The 25,076-nt window shown below is 42.2% G+C and overlaps 3 protein-coding genes across 7 annotated transcripts; 2 read left to right on the top strand and 1 right to left on the bottom strand.

Annotated features, from left to right (window-relative positions):
- Window positions 1-1,289: 1,289 nt before the first annotated feature.
- wtap (WT1 associated protein) lies at window positions 1,290-8,587 on the top strand. 4 transcript variants are annotated; one of them, XM_084082717.1, is made up of 8 exons: window positions 1,290-1,465; window positions 2,106-2,143; window positions 2,247-2,302; window positions 2,511-2,569; window positions 2,736-2,863; window positions 4,237-4,415; window positions 6,881-7,035; window positions 7,349-8,587. In XM_084082717.1, the coding sequence occupies exons 2-8, from the start codon at window positions 2,114-2,116 to the stop codon at window positions 7,990-7,992; spliced, it is 1,251 nt and encodes a 416-aa protein (XP_083938843.1). In that variant the 5' UTR covers window positions 1,290-1,465; window positions 2,106-2,113; the 3' UTR covers window positions 7,993-8,587. The 4 variants fall into 4 exon arrangements, with proteins under 4 accessions (XP_083938843.1, XP_083938846.1, XP_083938844.1 ...); XM_084082720.1 differs by lacking the exons at window positions 6,881-7,035; window positions 7,349-8,587 and having other exon boundaries at window positions 4,237-5,132; XM_084082718.1 differs by lacking the exons at window positions 1,290-1,465; window positions 2,106-2,143; window positions 2,247-2,302; ... (1 more) ...; window positions 2,736-2,863; window positions 4,237-4,415 and adding an exon at window positions 4,417-5,185.
- Window positions 8,588-9,063: 476 nt separating this feature from the next.
- acat2 (acetyl-CoA acetyltransferase 2) lies at window positions 9,064-14,030 on the top strand. 2 transcript variants are annotated; one of them, XR_014602617.1, is made up of 10 exons: window positions 9,064-9,191; window positions 10,225-10,359; window positions 10,558-10,739; window positions 10,882-10,999; window positions 11,271-11,414; window positions 11,535-11,657; window positions 11,877-12,031; window positions 12,123-12,233; window positions 12,749-13,218; window positions 13,263-14,030. XR_014602617.1 is itself a non-coding variant. In XM_084083117.1 (9 exons), the coding sequence occupies exons 1-9, from the start codon at window positions 9,140-9,142 to the stop codon at window positions 12,917-12,919; spliced, it is 1,191 nt and encodes a 396-aa protein (XP_083939243.1). In that variant the 5' UTR covers window positions 9,064-9,139; the 3' UTR covers window positions 12,920-14,030. The 2 variants fall into 2 exon arrangements, 1 of the variants encoding a protein (XP_083939243.1); XM_084083117.1 differs by having other exon boundaries at window positions 12,749-14,030.
- An 89-nt stretch (window positions 14,031-14,119) lies between these two features.
- tcp1 (t-complex 1) lies at window positions 14,120-23,776 on the bottom strand. The gene is made up of 12 exons (XM_084083116.1): window positions 23,641-23,776; window positions 21,792-21,877; window positions 21,541-21,669; window positions 20,096-20,193; window positions 19,621-19,731; window positions 18,667-18,848; window positions 17,947-18,073; window positions 17,445-17,620; window positions 17,179-17,302; window positions 16,306-16,498; window positions 15,332-15,495; window positions 14,120-14,577 (listed from the first exon to the last, which is right to left on the bottom strand). Exons 1-12 carry the CDS (start codon window positions 23,711-23,713, stop codon window positions 14,364-14,366), a joined length of 1,677 nt encoding a protein of 558 aa, XP_083939242.1. The 5' UTR covers window positions 23,714-23,776; the 3' UTR covers window positions 14,120-14,363.
- Between the last annotated feature and the right edge of the window lie 1,300 nt (window positions 23,777-25,076).

Below are 25,076 nucleotides of genomic sequence, written 5' to 3'. Positions count from 1 at the left end.
AGCCAGGTTTAAAACCAGACTGAAATGTGTCATAGATACCATGAGTGGTTAAAAAGCTAGCTAGATGTACACAACTTTTTCCAAAACCTTCAATAAAAATGGGAGCTGAGAGATGGGCCTAAAATTAGCGAGGGCAGAGGGGTCTAGGTTGTTATTTTTCAGTAGGGGCTTGACAATAAGAATGAATAAGAAAAAATGGTCAAATGATCAATGTTAGGATAGAGAAAACATAGGTAAACACTTAACAGTAGCCTACACTACCAAATGATTAAAGATATATAGTAGCCTGCTGTTAAAAAAAAATAGAGCAGTACACTATGAAATGGTAGAAAAATAAATTGAGATAAATAGTAGCCTACTGTTAAAAAATAGAGGGAAAACAATAACTGAACTAAAAACATTGCTGAGCTGAATGCTACAGGATTAAAGAAAACATAGCTAAACAGTACACAATAAAATTATAGAAAAAAAAACATACCCCCCCTCATCACTAGGTATGCACAGGCCCAGTCAATCCATTGGCCTGCTTAAGCTTGTTGCTTAAGCATCTGTCAAACAGTCAGCTGTTCTCATAGGCAGAACACAATGTTTGCTTGCGCTGGTAGCGACACAAGCTGGAGGCAGTGGAGTTGGAATCTGGATGAGGATTAGGCTTGCATGCTATGTAAAGTTAAAGAACAAGTCAGTGCCCATTCGTCTAGGTGCCCAGTTATCCCGGTGCCCACCTCTCCAGATGCCCAGTCGTCCAGGTGCCCAGTTATCTCCAACCCTAACTTGTCCAGGTGCCCACATGTCCCTAGTGCCCAGATGGTTTTGGTGCCCAGTTGTCCTGGTGCCCACCTCTCCAGGTGCCAACTCGTCCAGATGCCCATTGTTTTAAGTAATGTAAAGTATACATGATGTGACTATGCATGGTACATGCATTATCAGAGTTAATTCTATCCTTCAACTTCTTGTGTATGCCCCAAAATGACTCACTGGATGGATATACAGGTCAGATTTTGTAGCAATTTGTAGCAATTGTAGAAATATGTGTCCTTAATTGTCGACTGTTTAAACATGCTCTAATCATATATACTTTACTTAAGCAATTTTTTAAATATTTGTTAATATATCTTTTAACATTTTGGACTAAACAGCCACCTATCCTGCTATCCTCAATATGGCCTAGTGCCCTAGTTTCTTCTTTTGGGCTTGTTTTCCTAGACCCGGTTGCTTATTTCTCTCACACAATCTGGCACCACTGGCCTGTCAGCTCGTGTGCCGCAAAGCAGAGCAGCGCAGCAGCACAAGCTGCCATATCTGTTTTCTCTCCGCGGTATGAGGATGATGGCGACGACTACACCGACGCAAGACAGCGTTTAGTCCTCTCCGAACTGTGTGGATTGTATCGATTCCGTGCAGCGGCAGCTTTGGTGGCCATTGAAGCCGAAGACGTTTCCAGACATCGAAGAAAACGGCTCCGGTAAGTGTTTCGTGTTGTAACCATGGTAGGGTTTTCGCGAGCGGAGACGAAGACCCCGATATACTTTCAGGAAAAGGAACACCACCACAAGGGAGGGAGTCTTTTCCTTCACCGCCATTTTGTGTGATAACAAGGAGCAGCGCACTGGGGGCCAAGAAGTTGCATGCTACTTGGCGGAGCTTTTTTAAATTTAAGCCCCCGTTAACCAACACAGTAGTACGCCCGCGTCTGTTTGGGTTCTAAATGAGTGTTTTTGAAAGACCTTCGGCCAGGTAGCAGGGCGGGCGAGGCTTTTGTTTTAAACACCGACATGCGTTGCACCGCAGAGCCGCTAAACACTGGCTGCCACAGCGGCTATAATGCAGGGCAACATTTATCCACACTGCTATAACTTAACCTGATCTAGACAGTAGATAGTCAATCTGGCTGCTGTAATTACCCGTTATTACTGTAAACCCAGCAACATCAACACCGGAAGCATGTGATTATCTTGCCAAGACGTTTTTTTTTTAAATTCTCTCCATTGCCCCAGAAGATTATCCCACGCTTCCACCTTGTAGACAAGTGTCTGTATTTAATATATGTGAAAGGCTGTTGGGATTAAATTGTGCTTTTCTTTTCTTTTGGTCATCCTTTTCAGAGTTGAGAATGACTAACGAGGAGCCTCTTCCAAAGAAGGTCAGTATTGCTGTTTTCATAGATTCCTAATGTTGTATGTAATGTAAACACGATGGGATTTGTATGTTTATCTGACCATTTGTTGACGTAATCTTTCATACAGGTTCGCCTAAGTGAATCTGACATGAAGACCATGACCAGGGAAGAGTTGTGTGTCAGGTAGGTAAACACCCCATTACTGGTGTGTGTGTGTGTGTGTGTGTGTGTGTGTGTGTGTGTGTGTGTGTGTGTGTGTGTGTGTGTGTGTGTGTGTGTGTGTGTGTGTGTGTGTGTGTGTGTGTGTGTGTGTGTGTGTGTGTGTGTGTGTAGGGACCTCTTGCATTGAGTACAGAGCAACTGATGTTAAGAAATGCCTTCTTCCCCACAGGTGGAAACAACACGAAGCTTACGTCCAGGTCCTGGAGGCGAAATACGCAGACCTTAGTTGTAAGTGCAACAGTTATGACATACTTCATAACATTCCTATAATATAACAGCACACATTTCGATCTCTCCCATGACTGCACACTGTCACTGTACGTATCCTGTTGGAATGTTTTTTCTATCTAGTGATGTTTATTTTATCCATATGCATTTATTCTCTCCACCTTAGCGAATGACGTGACAGGGCTGAAAGAGTCTGAAGAGAAGCTGAAACAGCAGCAACAGGAGTCAGCACGCAGGGAGAACATCCTGGTCATGCGGCTGGCCACCAAGGAGCAGGAAATGCAAGAGTGCACGGTATGTGCTCCTTGAACTTCTATAGTTCCTCCTTTCAAGAGCATTTGGGGGGAAATGGTCCGTGATCTACCTTTCAATAAGGGGATATTTGATGCTCTTGAGCATTTTATGTACTCAAACAGCATCTGGAATGTTGTTTGCCCTTTAAAAAGCACAGAAATGTCAGTAGTTCCGTTTAAGTGGATACTGTAAACAGTCATGCTCTGTAAACTTGTGTCATCTGTTGATACTCGATCATTTGCAGGTTACGGATAATAACTTGAGACCATTCACAGTGTTGTAGCGGCTACAATGTAGCCTATTCATTTGAGACATTACTTCACACCCTGTTGTCATTCTGTGCCATAAACAGCAGTCTAAAGGTGGAGGGCTGCTTTTATCAGATTGACAGTTCAGTGGATCATTCAGGGGCTTAATGCCAGCAAATGGCATTCAGTCAGTTAAGGTCAGCTGAACTGACTGCCGGGCGGGCGGGGGTTTGGTAGTTGGAAAAGGCTTCAATGTGAAGAACGCTTGCTACGACTGCATAAGAATAGCATGAATTAATGCAGAGTACTACCTTGTCTTGAAGAATATAAGACTATGAGCTATATTGCCTGTGCTTTTTGCGCCATGTGAGTTGCACCCGTTGCCTTGTATGTAAATGTAATCAAATTAGTTCGGTGGAAATATTAGAGGTCATCATGGTGGCTGAAACTTACAAAGGTGAGTTTCTTTGTGAACTCATCCATAGTGGGCCATTTACTTGGGGAAAAAATGTGAAAGCTCAAAATTCTTATGGGGTTAATAGGAAATTGATTGCTAGCAATAGAGTCTCATCATTGTAGAGATAATTTTGTTTTGATATTACCAGAGGTACCAAGGGGGGACATTGGACTTGAATGTAGCATTTAAGCATAATAAGACACCTGCATCTATTCTAAAATGAGTCTTCAAAAAACAATTTGAACAAGCAGAAGTTCCTTTAAAGTGATTCTAAAGGTCCTACACACCGGTAGTGTTTATTTTGTGAGATTAATCAACATTCATTTAAACTGCTGTTTGTGTCATGACTACAGGACGCGAATATTTGTGGCGATAAAGCAACATTATTATTTTTAGATAAAAGCATAAACAAGTCATCAACCTAAATAAGGCATCATCAAATTAGTATATTAATGTGAGTTTTTGACGAATTTTCGGATCGGCTATTTGTCATGCTCCCGATGTCTAAATAACTTAAATGTCCTGCACTAACTAGCTTGATATGGGTACATTGCTGCCTTGAGCTAAAATTCATGGATGCGTGCATGAAATAATTATATGTAACAGTTAACCATTTAGTGGGCTTACATCTGTACCATGGACTGATACTTGTCTCTATTATCCTGCAGACCCAGATCCAGTACCTCAAGCAAGCGCAGCAACCCAGTGCCGCCCAACTGCGAACGTCCATGGTGGACCCGGCCATCAACTTGTTTTTCCTCAAAATGAAGGCTGAACTGGAACAGACTAAAGACAAACTGGAGCAGGCCCAAAATGAATTGAGTGCCTGGAAATTTACACCTGATAGGTAAAGACAATCAAAATAACCTCCCCCTCAAAAAGTCAAGACTTCCCCACGCCCCCCACTCTCACTGCAGGCATGCAGGACTAATGGTGGGGGGGAAGGCTGAGAAGTGCTGTACTCACCACGAGACACAAACTTTACAGAAAGACAAACACTGCAGCAAACTGCCATTTGTTTTTGTACTCTTGCACTGTGCCAGCTACATATCACATAATCATAACTGAAAAGACAGTATGGTCAGGTGATACTTGTGTTTCAGCTCGCTCCCCTTGTGCCCCCTTGCCATCGGAGGGCCTGAAGGAGTCGGGATGGTTCCTGAAGAGGTGGTCACTCACTTCCGACATGGATATGCCCAGCCTGCCCCCTAAGCCCAAACCAGACAGTTGACATAAATAAATAGGGGGGTTATGGTGGAGATCGAGTCAGACTTGGGTAAACTGCCCAAGCAGAGAGCGTCCCTAGCCTAAATCAGCAGTAAAGACTATTCTCATATGCAATTGCATAAGACATTTAACGGTGGAATACACCACATGCATATGTGCTAGTCTGCCTGAGATTCATAAAGACTTTTCGGACAGTTCTAGAGTACATTGCAATAACATGGGAAAGTGTCTAGGATAAGCTTTTTAAGACTTTGGGGGAGGAGCCACTAGAAATGACATAAGACTGTGGGAGGAGCCGGTAGGGGCGGAACCAGACCCTCCGTCCAGAAGGGACTATGTTTCAGGCATGAGGGTCCGATCACCTGTGTTTGAGCATGGGTCCACGGCCGGGTAGAGTGTATTTACATGTTTTACTTTGTGACTGCTTTCATTTATTGCCGTTTAATTTTATTGTTTCTCTGAAGTCCCCACGGCACTCACTGCAGTGTGTGAACTGTGAACAGTAGTATAATTGCTGCAAAAGCTATTTTACACCTTGTAAAACAGGAAATGTGAACAATGAAAGGCTTCATTCTTCACATTGTTTTAGTGGCACACACTGCCGTTGGTGCATTGAGGGCTTCACATTGTGAATGCAAATGTCTTAAAACGGATAATGTTACCATTTTAATGAGTGTATTCTGTGTGATATATCTGTTTGTGTGATTGACATCGCAACCCCTCCCTCAGCGATTGTTTTTCTAATCACCTCTTTGACATTGGCCTATTATGTATTAACAGAACAAAATAGGTGGAGTCAGCTTCTCCTTATTTTGACAACAAACATAAGATCAGATGTTCGTCACATAGCAAAGAATCAGATTTCATGATTGACATTTTGTACATTTTGAAAGTGCGAATCAGTCCTCCAGCCACTTGTAAACATTATTAGGGGAAAAAAACACTAATGTTACTCTAAGTTATACACATTAGTTGTTGGTAATCTGTAAGGCGTTGGAGTTCACAGATATTGCTTCAGTGAACTCTTGAAGCAATAGCAACTTGAAGCAACTCTTTAAGTTAATGACTACTTCTGTTTTTCTAGGGTTCATCACCTGGACAATGTGCAAGCAATTGCTAATGTATAATTTCCTCTGGGTAGAACCAATTCCATTCATTTTTTACAGACTGATTAGATGGCGGGGTGTTAATGGTCTGAAATAATTTAGAACTTAATCCCCTTTCACAGCTTGGCTGGAAAATGTGGTGATAGTGTCTTGATTGTAAAACCTAATTGCTTGGCAGTCCTAAGTATAATTGACACGCTGAACTGTGGCAATTGTACTCGACCTTGAGATAAAGCTTAGAAAGCTTTTCTAAAAGCTTTTTCTAAACTTAAGTTTTATCCATTGAAACATTTGTCCTGATTGTTAAAGTTGAATACCAATCCAATGTGCTAGGTTTTGCAGAGCATAGTAATTGGATGTTTTGTGGATAATTAAAAGCTAGGGGTCTTTTAGTTGGTAACATAGCTACTGCTAGTTTTTGGTGTTCTGCTTTCATCTTTAACGTACATGTTTCTAGCGGTTGCTAAATTGCTAGGAAATGCTCTGTTTGGAATTTATTTTGTTCTTTGATACACCATGTGGTGAATTAAGTTTTACTGTAATGATGGGGGCTTCACGTAACAGACCATTGTGCCTATTCTAGGTTGGGTCATAGTAAAGTTCCTATACTTTTTAATGTGGCTAGAAGTGTAAAAAATATTAATTACGATTTTTGTCAAGGAAAGGACATAGATCAATTTGTATTTTGGACTCACAATGCAATTGATGCAAGCATTGTTAAATTTCACATGTTGCTTGGAATGTGACTCCTGATGATTTACTGTAGCAATGCATTCAAGTCTTGAGTTGAATGAAATCCCACATGGGACTGACTTCTCTTAACCACAGACTAAATCATACATTAGTGGGTAGAAAAGTTATTTTTGGCTTTTGGCAAACAGGAAAGTAGGTCAGGCATTTTGGTAGAGAGAAGTAGTGTCCCTGTAGATGTGATTGTCTCCTGGTTCACTGTGTGATGTCAGAATTATTTCCCTTACAGCCAAACAGGGAAGAAACTGATGGCCAAATGTCGAATGCTGATTCAGGAAAACCAGGAGTTGGGCAGGCAGCTTTCCCAGGGACGCATTGCCCAGCTGGAGGCTGAGTTGGCTCTACAGAAGAAGTACAGCGAGGAGCTCAAGAGTAGCCAGGACGGTGAGAAACATAGCCTGCCTCTGTCTTTTGGCTGATCTATACTTTGCCGCATGACTGCAAGTGTCGCTCTCCAAAGTAACTGATTTTCATTTGTGAAACATTACGCAACATGGCATGTTTCTCAGTTTAAAATCTATTTTCCTTGAGCCTGAGTGTTTTATAATTAAGTATAAATTAGGCTTCAACATGCTGATGATTTCGTTTACTTGCTTTTCTCGCCAACACCTCATGGCAGGTTCATTTTGTTGATCGTCCGCCATCCTCCTCTCTCCTGGAATATTGATATCTGTATATAAATCTGCTCCTTCCCCAGAGTTGAATGACTTCATCATCCAGCTGGATGAGGAGGTGGAGGGCATGCAGACCACCATCCTCGTCCTGCAGCAGCAGTTGAAGGACACCCGTCAGCAGCTCAACCAAGACCCAGGGGCCTCTGCCGTTGCAGGCCCCAGCAGGACTTCCCCTTCCACTGAGCCATCTGCTCAGATGGAGCAGGACACCACACCCTCCGAGCCAATGGGCAAAGACTTCGGGAGGCTCTCTAATGGACCAAGCAACGGGAACTCATCCCAGAGAAGTGAGACCACTACCCCCAGCCTGTACCGAGAGGTCAGCAGCACCGAAGAAGACTTTCCCATGTCCCCGGTGGCCTCCAGTCCCGGGGAGGCCGAGACCAAACTCTCGAACCACTCGGAAGAGGCAGCGGGGAGTCAGACACGTGTGGTGAATGCAGGAGGAGCGGGGGGGTTCGGGACCCAGCTGAGCGCAGGGTACGAGAGCGTGGACTCTCCCACAGGCAGCGAGACGTCCCTGACTCAGCATTCAAACGACACAGACTCCAACACTGACCCCCATGAGGACAAGACTGGCCCGGTGACCAAGGCCACCAGGACTGCAGGGTCGCGGCACACTCTAAATGGCCTGGACTCCAACATGAGCGACGGGGCTGTTTTGTAATGTACTTTGTAACACGTACTGTCTTTCTCTTTTTTTTAATACAACACAAATGACAAATGCGTAGTCTGTAACGGAACTGCTGTGCGTAGTCTGGAACAGAACTGCTGTCCAGAACCTTTCTTTTCTTCTTTCTCCCTTGGATATTGTGATGCCTCTGCCACGTTATGTTGCTAAACAGACATATTAATGTGAATGGTATAATGTTGATAGATTTGAAATGAGTGGGTGTATGATTTAAAGTAGTTTATTTTCCTTTTGGCTCTTGCTTGGTAATTCGAACACACCTGGTTATTTGAACTGTTTTTGTTTGAGCTCTCGACACTGAAATCATCAGGCATCTGGTGTTGTAACTCATTGTCAATAAATGTCACTAAATCACAGCTGACTGATTCACAGTACATTTTCAATGTTGAGGGAGGTATATTTTTTAGATGTTGGCCCATGTTTTTTTTAATCCATATTTTCATTTTTCCATCCCTGACAAAGAATTCTGTTTGACTTGTGTGTAGTTTATATACAATGTACCTTGTTCGTATTGTTCTGACTTCAATCCTTTTCATGTACTGACCAAATATCAATAAACAACTTTTAATATGATGAGGAACCCTGTTATTTTGCCTCATGAAAAGAAAAATTGCAGATGATTTAGATTAAAGTCATGAAGTGCAGGATTTACATAATGTAAACTACTTCATCATCTCTTGTCAGGTGGAAACCTCATGTCAAACTGTTACTTTTCAGGATTCAAATTCAAAAGTAGCTGAACTACAAGCTCAAAATGCCTCGTTTCGAGCTTGCAGATCTGCTACTTTTGATGATTTTGTGTGACGCTGTAGTGTGATCAAGTAGGACGTTAATTTAAAAAACACTGTTAAAATATGGAGATGGGAGGTTTCTGGCCGACAGCGAGGTTATGCAAGTAGGTTATGGCAGAACTGGCTTCTTTTTTTTTCATTCATTAAAAAAATGTCCTCCGGTACACATGGTGGCGCTATGGTTGCGCCAACTGCTCCATGCTGTTGGAGACAGTGTAGTGCATGGTGTAGTGCTGTCAGTCAGTTCGTAAGGCAGTGGCAACAACAGCCCACACCGCAGTCATCGGCACCAGAGCAGCGATCATCTGAAGCAGGGACCTAAGTTCTTCGGGATGATGAACACCGAGGCTATTGTCATCGTTTCTGCTGCTAGGACACCGATCGGTAGGGTATTGTCTTGTGTACAACAACATGGGCGCGTTTATGAAACATTTTTCCAGACCTAACAACCGCTTTAAGCCTCATTTATACTTAGTTGCGTGTCGGGCTCAGTAAATAGCAGATCTACAAGCTCACAACGCGTCACATTGCATCACGAATGTGACGCGTTGTGAGCTTGTAGATCTGCTATTTACTGAGCTCGACACCGACACGCAACTAAGTATACACTAGGCTTTACTGTTGCTTAACAACGCCCGTATACGTGTCTCTCTGGTGAAATGATTTTTCTAGGATTGCTGAAAATGTATTTTTTTAAAACATTATTTTTCTAGTGAATATTTTAACATGCATGTGTTTTTGTCATTGAATAATAACACCAGTCATAATTTAATAAGACTAAGTGGCTGCTTGACATTCATCCAGACGTCTTGTTGGAACCTGATTGGTCACTTCACCTGTCCAGTTTTCTTTCGAGGCAGCGATTGGTTCGCTTGCCATAGAACCACGGACCAGGAACTTTGCCCCATTGGCTGGTTTTGTTGCTCAACTTGTCCTGGAACTGCTCCAGGCGTGTCTGAATAACTGAGCATCAAACTTTGTATTGATGGATTGATGTAATCAGGCTAGGATTGATGATGATAGGATAAGCTTTTAAACACATTAACATTAGTATCGCTATTGTGGGAGAGAAAAAAAAGTCCACAAATATCCACAAGACACAATGCAGCTTGTAGATTGCTGTTGTTAATTGCCACATTTTATAATAGGGCATATTAAGTGTATTAAATGTATTTGTTCAGTGTTTACTTACATATTTTAACAAGTGATCATCTCTAAATGAGTCATGTCATGTGAATAATATACATTTACATCAAATGACCCAAATAATGTTATAATGATAATAATATGCATTTTGTCATCTACAATGTAATGTTGCCTCATTCCTCCTGACCATTCCACTAACATGGTCTTATCAACATAATTTTCACATAGTAATTATCTCAATGAATCATTCTCCTCGTGTATGTAACTTAAGGGTCTTTCAATGGTGCTCTGTCCACGGTACCTGTCCATGATCTGTGTTCGGTGGTGATCAAGGACGTGTTGCAGCGAGCTGGACTGAGGCCGGATGAGGTGTCTGAGGTCATCATGGGACACGTCCTCACAGCGGGTAAAGCTGATAATCACTTTGATAGACTTATGTGCATGTTGTTGTCATCACCATGCGATTATGCTGCGAAGTGATTTAGCTGAAAATTGATTTTCAGCTTAATCTGACTTCTTTTTCATCTTTTCTTTTGGCAATTTGTCCCTCCACACACACAGGATTCTAAACAATTTTCTTCCATACCTCTTTTTTGCTCCTCAGGCCATGGGCAGAACCCTGCACGCCAGGCCAGTGTTGCAGCAGGGATCCCCTATCCAGTCCCAGCCTGGAGCTGCCAGATGGTGTGTGGCTCTGGGCTGAAGGCTGTGTGTCTGGGAGCTCAGTCCATCCAGACTGGAGATTCCACTGTGGTGGTTGCTGGGGGCATGGAGAGCATGAGCAGGGTAAGTATCATGATGAGTGCCAGAATTTAGTAGGGTGAGTTTGGAATCAGACCTGGGCCAAAGTGTAATTTGCAAATGCTAAAACTATCTATATAAAAGTATGCATCACTTAACTACTTTCTCTTCACCTTGTCATCCCCAGGCACCTCACACAGTGCAGATGAGGGCAGGAGTGAAGATGGGCGATGCCTCGCTGCAGGACTCCATGGTGGCTGACGGCCTGACCGACGCCTTCCATGGTTACCACATGGGCATCACAGGTCAGAACGACAAACCCAAGAAACACTGAATGCCACTCATTTACTTGACATATCACCAATAGGAGAAAAGCCTTTTAGATGTCACCATGTCGGCTGTGTTTGGCCAAGTCAGTAGTTCTTCACTCCTCAAGCACCTGTGGTAGTGCTGCTGGTTCTCCATTTCATCAGAAGGAATGCACTGCACAGATGCACACAATTAACTGCATAGGATAGATAACGAGCAGAGCTTGAACCCCTGTTTTAAGCTATGAATCTTTTCATCTTTTCTCAGCTGAAAATGTGGCTAAGCAGTGGGGTGTGAGTCGAGAAGAGCAGGACCATTTTTCCATCCAGTCCCAAAATAAAACTGAGGCTGCCCAAAAGGCAGGATATTTTGACCAGGAGATTGTCCCGGTCATGGTGCCGTCCAGAAAAGGCAAGAAGTGCTTCTAAATTCTAGAAATGTGCTCATCTACTTCACATTTCAGCAGCTGTCAGTCTGCCAAGTCATTACTTATTACGTGGAAATCCTGCAATTTACTCCTCCTCCTCTCAGGTCCAGTGGAGGTGAAGTTGGATGAGTTTCCTCGCCATGGGACCAACGTGGACGCCATGCTCAAACTCAGACCTTGCTTCATCAAAGACAGCAGTGGCACAGTCACTGCTGGCAATGCCTCAGGTACACAGAGGGCGTGCATCAGCCCTCAACGCACGCAGACAGATTTTATCACTAGAGGGTTCTTTCATTTATCAGTCACTTATCAAATGGCTTCTTTCCAGTGGAGCTCTCTGTGTTCTCCCTTGACTTTTCTAGTCTAAGCCTGTTATCTAGGTACATGGTTAACATCATTGGGGTCTACTTAAAAGGCTTTTTCTTTAATCAAGTTAATCCTACTAGGTATAAATGATGGCGCAGCAGCAACCCTTCTCATGAGCCAATCAGAGGCTGAGAGGAGGGGCCTAAAACCCATGGCCAGAATCATCTCTTGGGCTCAAGCTGGACTCGATCCATCAATCATGGGCACTGGACCAATACCAGCCATCAGGAAAGCGGTCAGAAATGACTGAATATGCACATCTGTACATAAAATGCTCTCTAGATTTAATATTGTATTCATTCCTGTATTTGTTTGTTTTCTGCTAGGTTGAGAAAGCAGGTTGGCACCTAGATCAAGTTGACCTGTTTGAGATCAATGAGGCTTTTGCTGCGCAGTCCATTGCTGTGGTCAAAGAGCTCGGACTAAACTCAGACAAGGTAAAACCTTTTGGTCCCCACAAATCAAAATGTATTTTAAGACGGGTTAGGTTTTATTTAAATATTAACATGAAATTGAGGGGAAAGGCGCTCAGGTGGCTTACTGGCAATGTAGCTGGCCACCACCGCGGAGGTTGTGGGTTCGAATCCACATGGTGCATCCGGCTTTGTCGAGAGTCTACTCTATACTAACATAATTGGCCCGTGTTCGGGGAAGGGAAGCCGGACGGGGAGGGTGATATCAATGCACGTATTCCAACGGGCTGGGGCGGGTGTTGGGCGGTAGGAGTAGGACGAAGGCTCTACGTCCTCCCGGTGGGGGCTCCTCACTGGCAGATGAGTCAGTAGTATACAACACAAAATGTGTCTGGGGAGTAATCAATTGGCATAACGACTAAATTGGGGAGAAAAGAGAAGAAGGAAAGTAGTTGCAGTTGAACCTGTATGGTTAGATGCTCCATTTTGTTGTTAAAGTCTTCATAAGCAGTAATCCCAGACATCTTTGCATACCTCAGGTGAATGTTTGCGGAGGTGCCATCTCTTTGGGACATCCCATCGGCATGTCTGGCTGTAGGATTCTGGTGACATTGCTGTACGCACTTCAGAGGACAGGAGGCCTTAAGGGTGTGGCCTCCCTTTGCATCGGAGGAGGAATGGGCATTGCCATGTGTGTGGAGAGAATGTGAGGTGACCAGTTCATCACACAATGTCCAGGAGTTACAACATTCATGTTCATGGAGAATAAGGGACTGGTCTGGGACCCATTGTTTACATGAGGGAAATGATTGAATGGTAACTGTAAGGGCTGGGCGATAGACAAAATCAAATATTGTTTTGACTAAATACCTCTATAGATATATTGTGGGGATGAGATTGAGGTAAATAATCAACAATAATATATATAAAACTAAGTGGGTAAAAGCAAATAGAACAGCCAGGTACGTTCAGAAAATTACATATTACTGTAATGCATCCTTTAAGGACTGTAAATATGCTTGTACCATGATATCAAAAATCCCAGACATCTAGTCTCATATCACAATATTGATATATATCGCCCAGTCCTAGGAAACTGCTGTCTCTGCCTAGAGACTGTACCTATAGCAGAGCTACTGAATGTATATGTTGTGATTGCCTTCATTCAAACCTGCATTTCACTGAATCTGCAACTTACTCCTTCCCATTTCGGACTTGAAATTAGCTATTGAAAGATTTTAGTCTTGTTTAGTCTGAGTATTACTTTCATCATGTGAGGGAAATCTCATCTTAGGTGACAACTACACTAGTCTTATAAAATTGAACAGATAACAGGGCATGTTTTTAGCATTTTACCCCATTTAATATTTTTCATGCAACATGGATAATTTTAACACCCATTTATATGCTTTTGCCTTACCACTGACAGGATGTTGGTGTCAATTTCTCAGCCACTGAAAACTACAAATATACAGGATAAACTTACTCTAATCTCTTAAATAATTGAACCGGTAGGTGATTAATGTAGGACAAATTGTGCCAAATACTAGAGAGAAGTCTGCTTAAAGATGCAACCATGTGATACTTTAACATTCCAACATCTATCCCCAGTCTCCCTGTATGGAATCCTTGCCATGGTTTTCCCATACTAGATCAATAGCGTAGACTACAGCCTTTAAGTGCCCTGAGGTTAATGCTAGCCATACGCAAGTGCTTCCTGTAGATATCCAGCTGTGAATGGTAGTGCTAGCTACTGCAAACCTGTCCCGATTGTACTGAAGTGAAAATGTTTACCAACATCCAATTGTTACATATGTAATCGTTTCCTATATCAATAAAGAGTTACCCCAGCATAACTTGTTCCTCAAACACATGCATAAACAGATGAGAAAATGAATGAACAAATCAGGTAGTTCACAACCATAGCAGGTTTATTTGCAAGTGTCCAAAAACAATCAACAGTATCAGTTAATGGTTCCCATAGCAATGGGCTGCCCCGTGGGAATGGAGAGAACAGTAAACAGGCAAAGTGCACGCACGGCCTACACTATAGACAACAGCCATGAAGAGCTCTATGTATAAATACAGACATTTAAGCCTAGCGGACCAGAACCGCTGTTGACTTAAGAGCAAGAGGAGAACCAGTCAAAGCCTTCAACCGTCCAGGGATCCTGAATTTACAGCATCCTGGTATGAGGGTCCTCCCTCTTTCTGGTCGGGGAACAGCTTGATGAGGTCATCAATACGAAGGATGGTGATGGCGGCTTCGGTGGCGAACTTGAGGCTTTTGGTCTTTACCATGGTGGGCTCGTACACGCCTGCCTGTTTGTTGTCTCTTGGTTTGCCATTCACCAGGTCCAAACCAATCCTGAAGGAGACAGCAGTGGCCAATATTTATTAAATACATATAAGGACATAGGAGTATGCACTTACCCAAACAGACCTGCTCAGTGGAATGATCAAGCCAGGTGAATAGTCATATCACAAAAATGCATGCACACTGAATTTCCCCCCAGTAAGCTTTACTTGAGCTGCATTTCAGACAAAGCACCATATCCATACTATTGGGAGCAAGCAATCTCTGCTAAATCAGTGGTAGTACTATGCCTGTTCGCATGCTTTATATGATTCCTGTCTGTTTTAATTAGTGGAGCGTACAGCCTCTCTGGAGGATGCAATAACAAATTTTATTTTTTAAGAAATTACACTTATCGATTTGAGATTGTGCCATCATTTCATATGGAGGTGGTGGAATTAAGGCCACTCAACCTCCTCAGATCATGAAGGACATTTTCTGTATCCTGTTCGCATAGCCACACATCTGAAGTGGAGGCAGATGGGCAGTCCAAGTACAGGAAGTCAAACTTTTCAATGAATATAGGACATAAGCGTATATGCACTTACCGAAACATACCTGCTCAGTGGAATGGTCAAGCCATGTGAACAGTCAAATCACAAAAATGCATGCACACTGAATTGTCCCCCCAGTAAGCTTTACTTGAGCAGCATTTCAGACAAAGCACCATATCCACATTATTGGGAGCTAGCTAGCAACATCTGAACTGCACCGTGTACACCGGTAACAGACCATATCAACAGTAGTGTATGTAAAGACAACACACCATTTGAGGTTCTTGCGTTCAGGGTTAACCTGGGCCTCGTTGTGGAAGGCACGGAGCTTAGCCACCAGGTCAGTGGAGTCCTGTGCTGCATTCACAGCCAGCGTCTTGGGGATGACAAGGAGGGAGCGAGCAAACTCTGCAATGGCCAACTGCTCCCGGGAACCCTGAAAACAACCCATCACATACAGTAAATGCCACATTACAAGACCTTTGATGATACAAATAAAATGCAGATAGTGTTTAATTCATTATACAAAGTCACAGGTGGTTATACGTAACAAAGTCACAGGTGGTTTGTAGTGTATTATTACACTACACTTACAGTAAATATTCAAACATAGAATTAGTCATGTCAATCTCAGCTAAATCAGTGGTAGTACTATGCATGTTCCCGTGCTTTATATGGTTCTGTCCGTTTTAATTAGTAGAGCGTACAACCTCCCTGGAGGATGAAAAAACAAATATTAGTCGTTTTAAAATTACGCTTCGATTGAGATTGTACCATCATTTCATATGGAGGTGGTGGAATTAAGGCCACTCAACCTCCTCAGATCATGAAGGACATTTTCTGTATCCTGTTCGCATAGCCACACATCTGAAGTTGAGGCAGATGGGCAGTCCAAGTACAGGAGGTCAAACTTTTCAATGAAAAATACACTTCGTACACTTTTATATCACCATTCCTAAAAGCGACTACATCCCGTTTACAGGCCCACCCCTCTATGATACCCCTCTATGATGGGACAGCTAATCACACCCCTTATATGATGGACCTTTGAGTGCAGCCATTCAGTAAAGGTAGCAATGACTTACATGTCCAATGTGGCAGTACACAGTGTACCGACAAGCTACATTGAAGCCTTTAGTTCATATTTTAATTATAAAGTGAGAGCTAAATTGGCCATCACACTGGCACAGCAGATTGCGTTTCTGTATGCATGCTTTCTGCTTAGGTATTCTTCCAAGAGCCTCACCATGCTGGTGGCATAGTTCTCCAGGTAAATGGACAGAGCTGCCTCCACAGCGCCACCTCCTGGCACAACAGACTTGGACTCCAGTACCCTCTTCACAACACACAGTGCATCGTGAAGGGAGCGCTCCATCTCGTCACACATGAAGTCATTGGCCCCACGCAGGATGATGGAGGCCGATGTGCGTGCTTTGGTGCTGAGGGAGAAAGGCGATGGGACAGAACAAGAAGCGTTAGACGCATGGATGTCATGCACCGAAAACGACTATCTATGCAATGTTAGGAATTGCACCCTAGCAATGCCTAAAATGTTGTTATAATACCGAAAGAACAATGATGTGTATGGTATTGATTGTGCCTTCATTTCATATGGAAGTGGTGGAAATAAGGCCACTCTCTCCTCAAATCATGAAGGATATTTTCTTTATCCTGTTTGCATAGCTACACATCTATAGTGGCAGATGGGCAGTACTGAAAAAACAGGAAGTCAAACTTTTCACTGGAAATCATAAGTACACTTATCCCAAACAAGGCAGTATTATACTGTGCAGAAAATAGATCAGTGATGTAAAATAGAGAGGTTTGTGGCCGAGAGAGGTTTGTGGCCGACAGCAATGAAATGCCTTCTAAATCATAAGTTTTCTGAAAAAACACACACGTATATAGCTAAAATCTAAAATGACAGATGCTTTCCCAGTCTTAATGGGTTAAGTATTAAGTTATTAAATTGCCCTGTGCACCTTATGGATCACTACGTTTTCCCTGCCATTGACATCACTATCCCACTCTGTTTTTATCCAATTTACTAAGACTTGAGAGAAAGACTTGAGAGAAATTATACTAGTATGTTATTTATTCCTTTGTTTTCAGCTCTTACTTCTTAACAAGGATGAGTTCATCATCACAGATCTTTTCCTGTACCACCTCCTCAGCCTGACCCAGCATGGTGACCTCAAATGTCTCTTCTCCCTCCAAGTTGGTCAGTGAAGGACACATGGTGGCTGGGGACCGACAAACATACAGTAACTAAGTAAATACACTGATATGGAATATGGATACTTTACAAGTACTGGCAACTGGGCTTCAAGAGTGGCACAACAGATATTATTTCAAAAGAAATTAGACTATCGCTTATCACGTTACCTCCTGTGGCTTTGGCGATGCGTTTGAGGTCCCTCTTGATGACCCTCCTGACAGCCATGGCACCCACATCCACAAAGTACTTCAGACACATGTCGTCAATGCCGCCTGTGGTCAGGATGACATTGGCGCCTGATGCCAGGATCTTCTGGATTCTCTCCTTGGTGATGTCTGATTCCCTGGAATGGCAAATTCACATGCATTAGTTTACGAGGTGACAAGTGGACTTGTTTTTTTCATTGCTGGATATAGTAAATAGTATTTTTGTATCTGTGAATTATACAGACATGTTGATTGTGCCGTCATTTCATATGGAAGCGGTGGAAATAAGGCCACTCAACCTCCTCATATCATGAAGGATATTTTCTTTATCCTGTTTGCATAGCTACACATCTATAGTGGCAGATGGGTAGTACTGAAAAAACAGGAAGTCAAACTTTTCACACCAGATTTAAATGGGAGGATCCTTTGTGTGCATACAAGAGAATCGCAATCCAATGGTCACCTCTGTCTGATCAGGTCAAGCTTCTCAGGATCGTTGATGACGACTTGAACACCCATCTTCATCTTGGTCTTCTGCAGGCTGAAGTCAAGGCAAGCGATCTTGGCGTTGGTAACACGTTTTACCATACCTTTGGAATGACCGCAAGCGAACATTAACAGGAAAATCTAACCAGTTATTTACAGTCAACATGCCAAAACAAATATCACACTTTTATAGGTAAATGTTTGGTCTGGCTCATAGAAGAGGTGCCATAGTTTATAAAGGAAGCACTGCAATTGCATCCATCGCTTTCAAAGTCAAAGCATCCACTCATACTATATCACTACATATGCCATCAGAAGGAAGTGGGACATAGCAGTGAATTTAAATGGGAGTAGATCGATTAACCTAAAGGTACACAAGTGCGTCAAATAAAAGTTTTTAATAGGTCACACTATCAATTTGAGATTGTGCCATCATTTCATATGGAGGTGGTGGAATCAAGGCCACTCAACCTCCTCAGATCATGAAGGACATTTTCTGTATCCTGTTCGCATAGCCACACATCTGAAGTGGAGGCAGATGGGCAGTCCAAGTACAGGAAGTCAAACTTTTCAGTGAAAAAGGGATCACTACATATACCATCAGAAGGGAGTGGGATATAGCAGTAGATTTAAATGTCGATTGATTAACCTAATGGTGCACAAGTGCGTCAAATGTTTTGTCTGATAGTATACGTACCTTGTGAGCCAACTGTGCAGTTCAGTGCGTAACCGTTGACCAGGAAGCTTTCTTTCTGGCTGCGACCGTGGGCTTTAAGCACATTGACAGAGTTGATTGGATACTTAGCCACGCCCTTGCCGTCAACAAACTTCACAGCCAAGGCAGCATCTACCACCATGTTGGCAAAGAAGTCTGCATCACTGAAGCATCACAGGTTAAGGGAGGCAACCACGTTCCATTTGTATATGATTGCACACTCAATCCTTAATCAAAGCATGCAGGTGAGCTTATGAGGTATGAGACTGTGCCGTCATTTCATATGGAAGTGGTGGAAATAAGGCCACTCAACCTCCTCATGTCATGAAGGATATTTTCTGTATCCTGTTTGCATAGCTACACATCTATAATGGCAGATGGGTAGTACTGAAAAAACAGGAATTACACTTAGCCCAAAAAGCAGTATGCAGAGGTATGTCTGTCTAAACTAGATCCAGGTGGCTTGTATTTGAAAATGCATTTTAGAAAGGATGATTCATGGGCGTGGATTAGGTATCTTGATGTCCACGTTCCTAACTTAATTGTGAACCATCATTCCCTGTATATGGATATTTCAATACTCTGCAGCAATATTCACATGGTACACAGGCCAAAAGGTTGTCTAGGGATGGCAATTTCAAGGAATTTAGTCAAACATATTTCCATATGGTGATATCACAGAAAATCCTAGGTATTTTTTTCTAGAGTTTTGAGTATTGCAAATGTATAACTGCCCTAGTGTTTCAGTCGCTCCTCTAGCCCAAATCAGACCACTGATCCGTTACAAGTCAAAAGTCTAAAGAGTGTAAAGGGATTCAGTGGACTGGATAAAAGCCACAAATCCCATGTGTGGATTGGGACCCAGGCCTAATACTTCCAGTGTTGTTTATTACCAAAGTAAGGCTTACCCAGGTAGGCAAAGAACAGGAAGGATACACGCCAATGATTTTAGAAGACATGGACGTCTTGGCTGCATTGATCAGGCATTCCCTGCCGAGTTCATCTGTCGCAATGGTGAGATTCTCATTAATGTAGCGCACAGCTTCCCTGGAGGATGAAATAACAAATACAAGTTTTTAAGAACTTAGACTTACATCAAATATTAGTTTAATAAATTACGCTCATTGATTTGAGATTGTGCCATCATTTCATATGGAGGTGGTGGAATTAAGGCCACTCAACCTCCTCAGATCATGAAGGACATTTTCTGTATCCTGTTCGCATAGCCACACATCTGAAGTGGAGGCAGATGGGCAGTCCAAGTACAGGAAGTCAAACTTTTCAGTGAAAAAAAGGACGTGGTACATTTGTATATCACAATTCCTAAAGGGCCCAATTTAATTAGGTTCTTGGCCAAATTACACAAGGCTGAAGTTAGAAACTAAGGACAGAGCAAAGAGATATGACTTACTTGCAAGCCAGACGGTATCCACTGATAACTGAAGTTGGGTGAATCTTCTGTTTCACCAGTTCATCTGCATTCTTAAGCAACTCTGCCGCAATGATCACCTGAACAAAACCCCAAAAGTTAATCAATGACCACCAGATCAAATTCCCAACACCACAAGAGTTCCTCAATTACCACCGTTAACACCAACACCACAAGAGTTAATCATTGATCATCTGAGTGGGAAAAAAACCCAAACTAACATTACAAGAGTCTTTCAATGATCACCTGAACCCCAACATTTTATCAGTGAGGGAGGGAGGACAATACCATTTAGAATATAGCCATTTTGCAATCGCACCCTAGCAATGCCTAAAATGTGTTTACACCAATCCATAAGAACAATGATGCCTGTGCATATGGATTTGATAGGGATGCAAATTATCAATCAATTCATTAATTGATAACCTTATCACTCGGAGAATTGATAAGTGTTTTTTTTAGGACCAAAAGGAAAATTCTTGTCCGAATCGAAAATGAGTGCAGAAACATAATTGCCTTGATGTATATAATATTAACGAGCATCAGCTGGACAGACACACCTCCCCTCTGCAGTGCTCTATGGAGTCTGTCTCATTTCCATCCAAAAGCCCTTGAATATTATGGAATATAATTAAGGATTACTAACATCCCTAATGAGATTGTGCCTTCATTTCATATGGAAGTGGTGGAAATAAGGTCACTCAACCTCCTCAAATCATGAAGGATTTTTCTTTATCCTGTTTGCATAGCTACACATCTATAGTGGCAGATGGGTAGTACTGAAAAAACAGGAAGTCAAACTATTCACTGGTAATCAGAAATACACTTATCCCAAACAAGGCAGTATTATACTGTGCAGAAAATAGATCAGTGATGTAAAATAAATTGAAAACTCAAATTACAAGGTAGTGCCGAGTCTGCTGACACAAGTGATACTGCTGTCCTTAAGATATTCATAACAGGCAGCACCCTGGTTTTACTACACATTATCATCTCAGTTGTTGACACTACTTCTAGGCCTGTCACAATTTATAATCGCCTATTATTTAAGATAATCTCAATATTATTATGCATAAGTCATAATCATTTCCATGTTGATTTTTTTTTCAAAAATGATGGATATAGCAGATCTACAAGCTCAAAGCGCATGCCACATTTTGAGGCCATTTCCACTATTCATGGCAACAAAATGCCTTCTGAATCTTAATAGAATATTTTAAATAAATAAAATAAATATATATATATCTCACAGATGCTTTACCAATCGCTTTCCAAGTCTTAATGGGTTAAGTATAAAGTTATTAATTTGCCCTGTGCACCTTTTGTTTACGAAGCCTAAAAGCCAAAGAGAATAATTTTTAATCACAATTATTTGTGTGACAATTAATCGTCATGTAAAATGTCATAATGGCGATAGCCCAACTCACCACTGAGGTGGTCCCATCCCCGACCTCCTTGTCCTGCAGCTCAGCTAGTTCACACAGGACCTTGGCTGCTGGGTGCTCCACTTCCAGCAGCTTCAGAATGGTTGCTCCATCGTTTGTGATGGTGACATCCTGCCAACACAGCCCATGAGGTATACATGATAAATACTCCACTTTTCATCATTTGCAACAAATATAACCATTGATGCAGGGATGTTGTTATCATAGTGAAGAGTATCGAATGTGACACTAACCCCAATGTCGTCCACCAACATCTTGTCAAGCCCAACAGGCCCAAGAGAGCTCTTGACAATGTTGGCGATTGATGATGCGGCCATTACTACAAATGCAAGAGGGAGACTACCGTTACAATATACCGACCATATTATCACTGCAATTACAATATTGTATACATACACATTACACACACACAGATTGTGCCATCATTTCATATGGAGGTGGTGGAATTAAGGCCACTCAACCTCCTCAGATCATGAAGGACATTTTCTCTATCCTGTTCGCATAGCCACACATCTGGAGTGGAGGCAGATGGGCAGTCCAAGTACAGGAAGACAAACTTTTCAGTGAAAAAGGCCCCAATTTAATTCCCTTCTTGGCCAAATTACACAAGGCTGAAGTTAGAAATTAAGGATGGAGCAAAGAGATGACTTACTTGCAAGCCAGGCGGTATCCACTGACGTTTCGCCGTGAGCTTCGTCAGGTGCTGAAGCTCACGGCGAAACGCATGGTGCCAAAACATCACTTGATGCAGCAGTAAGCTGTCCATCTCTGTTCTGGAGTGTGCAGTCCATCAGTTTTTACAATACATACATATCTAACATTTTAAAAATATGCTTCTATCGCTACATGGAGTGGGATGTATATATGTAGCCGCAAGGAACTTGGATGCGATCATCTGCATCTAAGTTGCGATACCCTCCATTGACAACCGATTCATGAAACAGAAAAGTCCTATCTGATTGTGTTAAACGACCAAAAACTCTCCAATATTGCACCTATGTCTGTGTCAAGTCTTTGTTTGAAAAAAAAAAGCGATGTCATATAATGAGCAACTTTCTGTCAATAAATATATGCGTTTGACTTTGAAAGCACTCGTTTTAAAATCACTCAACGTCCGTCGTGCACCACCTGCTTCGAAATTGCACTCACGCAGGAGGTAAGTGATTTACAACGAGTGCTTCTAAACACAAGAATAATCGCTGCACGGAGTTTACTTAAAGTTGCTCATAAGTATAAAGGCCAGACCGTACCAATGCAACTCCTTGCAACTGCCATTGGGAATAATGGTTGCAAGGAGTTGCATTGATGTGGACTGGCCTTATCATGACCATGGTTGATTTTTATGAAACAAAGACCTGACAGACAAAGAGGATAATCCAAGCTGTCCATACAGCTGAAATATTAGTGGGTTTATCATCATTTAACCCAATAGGAATTGTTTGGGCTGAAGTCAAGGGAGTATTGCAACTTACATGCAGATTTATTGAATACTTTAACAGTTTGACAAAAGAAAAAGTACAGTTGTGCAGATGTATACAAAAGGAAGCTAAAATTATAACCACAAAAAGCCTAGGGCTTATTTCCATTGAGGTCCTGTGTATTCAATTCATCGAGACATTTAAATACAAACAATATACAATAATGTGCATATACAATGATAGCATCATAGCTTCCAAGTAGCTTGCGGCTAGGCTAGCACTGATGCACACATCCAGATAGCCACACCTTCAGATCATGACTGTGTTCATTCTAGCTCACCTCGTTAGCATAGCGGCTCAGTCAATCAGGGAGGGCTGAGTGAGCGGTACTAAAAGGGGAACGTTCACCTGAAATGTCCCAAAATACACATTTGGAGGAAAGCTGCTCCTATTCCAGATTAAGAAACGAATAACCGATTTAAACAGTTACGTGTAGACATTACAGGAGAGAGGCGTCACATTAGCTAGCCTAGCAGCATAATCCACACGTGCTGCACGCAGTGGCTAAACCGCTATGGCTGACTTTTCTATCAAGTGTCCGTTTCTGTCGGACACAGAACGTCAACTTTAACAGAAACATAAGGACATTGTTGTATTAACTCACCATTTTGAGTGCGAACAGACTCGCCAGTTGTTCTCTGGCCGAGCACATTTAACGGACCTTCTAACATCGACATTTTTGGACCGTCACCGCACGAACGAGAAGAAAGACAGTGGTACAATGCACTATGGGTATTAAACTGGTCCGTGTTGCCAGATTTTGCGAGATAAATAAGCAACTAGGTATATGAAAACTAACCTCGCGTCACCTATACGCGTCACCAGTCTTTCTACCTCGGAGGAATGAAAACAAGCCCAAAACAAGCTCACAGCGCGTCGCGTTGTGAGCTTGTAGATCTGCAATTAGAAATAAAAATAATGAAAAAAGTGAAAAATAATGTAATATTTTTTGTACTTTTAGACAAAATATTAATTTGGGGGTCCTGAACATGTTTGAGAACCACTGGTTTAAACAACATTTAGGAAACAAGCCCCAAATAAGCAACTACACTTTAGAAACAAGCCCAAAAAAACGCAAACTAACCAATATTTAACAAGCAACTTTACAGGAAAAGCCCAAAGTCGCTTATAATAAGCGGACATGGCAACACTGACGGGTGTCTGTTACGCATGCGCGGAGGCTTACGGGGTCGCTTCTTGCGTCCCATCCAGCGTGAACCAGAATGTTCGAGAAAATAAATATGTCAAACTGAAGTTTCAATTGTATATAATTTGTACATTATAGCATTTTTTATCATCCATTATGTGCAATTATTACTCAATCCACGTATATTACTCGAAATTCACGTTTTGTCGTCATAGAAGTGACTTATAAACTGCAGCATCACCCAGCAGCTCTTCTATTACTGTATCAAGGATGCCCTCTGCTGTTGATGTTGCACATTGATTGATTGATTGATTGATTGATGTACTTTATTTAGTAAGACATGAGAACAACAGTACATGGAAGTACAAATTCACAATACAAGGTCTACTAAACTGGAAGACTCATAAAAGCACTGAGCTTGTTTCAAATGAGTTCCCCATGCACACAAATCATGATGACATATAAGAGACAGACAGATATACACAACTACTATAGAATGTCATACAATCAGTTTACAGGTTACTGGTATGTAGAGTGAGAAATATGTACAAAAGGAGAAGGAGAGAGGGGGGGGGGGGGTAGGGGGGTAGGTTAGGTTAGGACTTAGACAGGGGCCATTTTCCAATTGCAGCCTCCTGAAGGTGTATCTTTAGGGCTGTTTTGAAAGAGAGTAGGGTTTTACACTCCTTTACTCCTTTTGGTAGGGCGTTCCACATTTTTGATGAATAGCATGAGAACGAGTTACTTCCCTTTGTTGAGCCAAAAAAGGGTTGGACAAGGTTTGTGGAGCTGCCTCTGGTATTGTGATCATGGACATCATTAACATTTTGGAAGTATTTTGACAAATACAGGGGGATCCCAATGTTGTGATATATCTTGAAGACCAGGCCCAT

Source organism: Gymnoscopelus microlampas (assembly GCF_963454915.1).
Source record: "Gymnoscopelus microlampas genome assembly, chromosome: 16".
Classification (NCBI taxonomy): Eukaryota; Metazoa; Chordata; class Actinopteri; order Myctophiformes; family Myctophidae; genus Gymnoscopelus; species Gymnoscopelus microlampas.
Note: the sequence above shows the minus strand (reverse complement) of the source record. Positions and strands in the feature narration are given on the sequence as shown.

Coding starts and splice junctions, on each gene's coding strand:
- wtap (XM_084082717.1), top strand. CDS start 2,114: ATGACTAACGAGGAGCCTCTTCCAAAGAAG. Junction 2,303..2,510: donor AGGGAAGAGTTGTGTGTCAG/GTAGGTAAACAC, acceptor TCTTCCCCACAG/GTGGAAACAACACGAAGCTT. Junction 2,570..2,735: donor GAAATACGCAGACCTTAGTT/GTAAGTGCAACA, acceptor TCTCCACCTTAG/CGAATGACGTGACAGGGCTG.
- acat2 (XM_084083117.1), top strand. CDS start 9,140: ATGATGAACACCGAGGCTATTGTCATCGTTTCTGCTGCTAGGACACCG. Junction 12,032..12,122: donor TACCAGCCATCAGGAAAGCG/GTCAGAAATGAC, acceptor GTTTTCTGCTAG/GTTGAGAAAGCAGGTTGGCA. Junction 12,234..12,748: donor TCGGACTAAACTCAGACAAG/GTAAAACCTTTT, acceptor TGCATACCTCAG/GTGAATGTTTGCGGAGGTGC.
- tcp1 (XM_084083116.1), bottom strand. CDS start 23,713: ATGTCGATGTTAGAAGGTCCGTTAAATGTGCTCGGCCAGAGAACAACT. Junction 18,849..19,620: donor TCTTCTAAAATCATTGGCGT/GTATCCTTCCTG, acceptor GTGATGCTTCAG/TGATGCAGACTTCTTTGCCA. Junction 14,578..15,331: donor GAACGCAAGAACCTCAAATG/GTGTGTTGTCTT, acceptor TGTCTCCTTCAG/GATTGGTTTGGACCTGGTGA.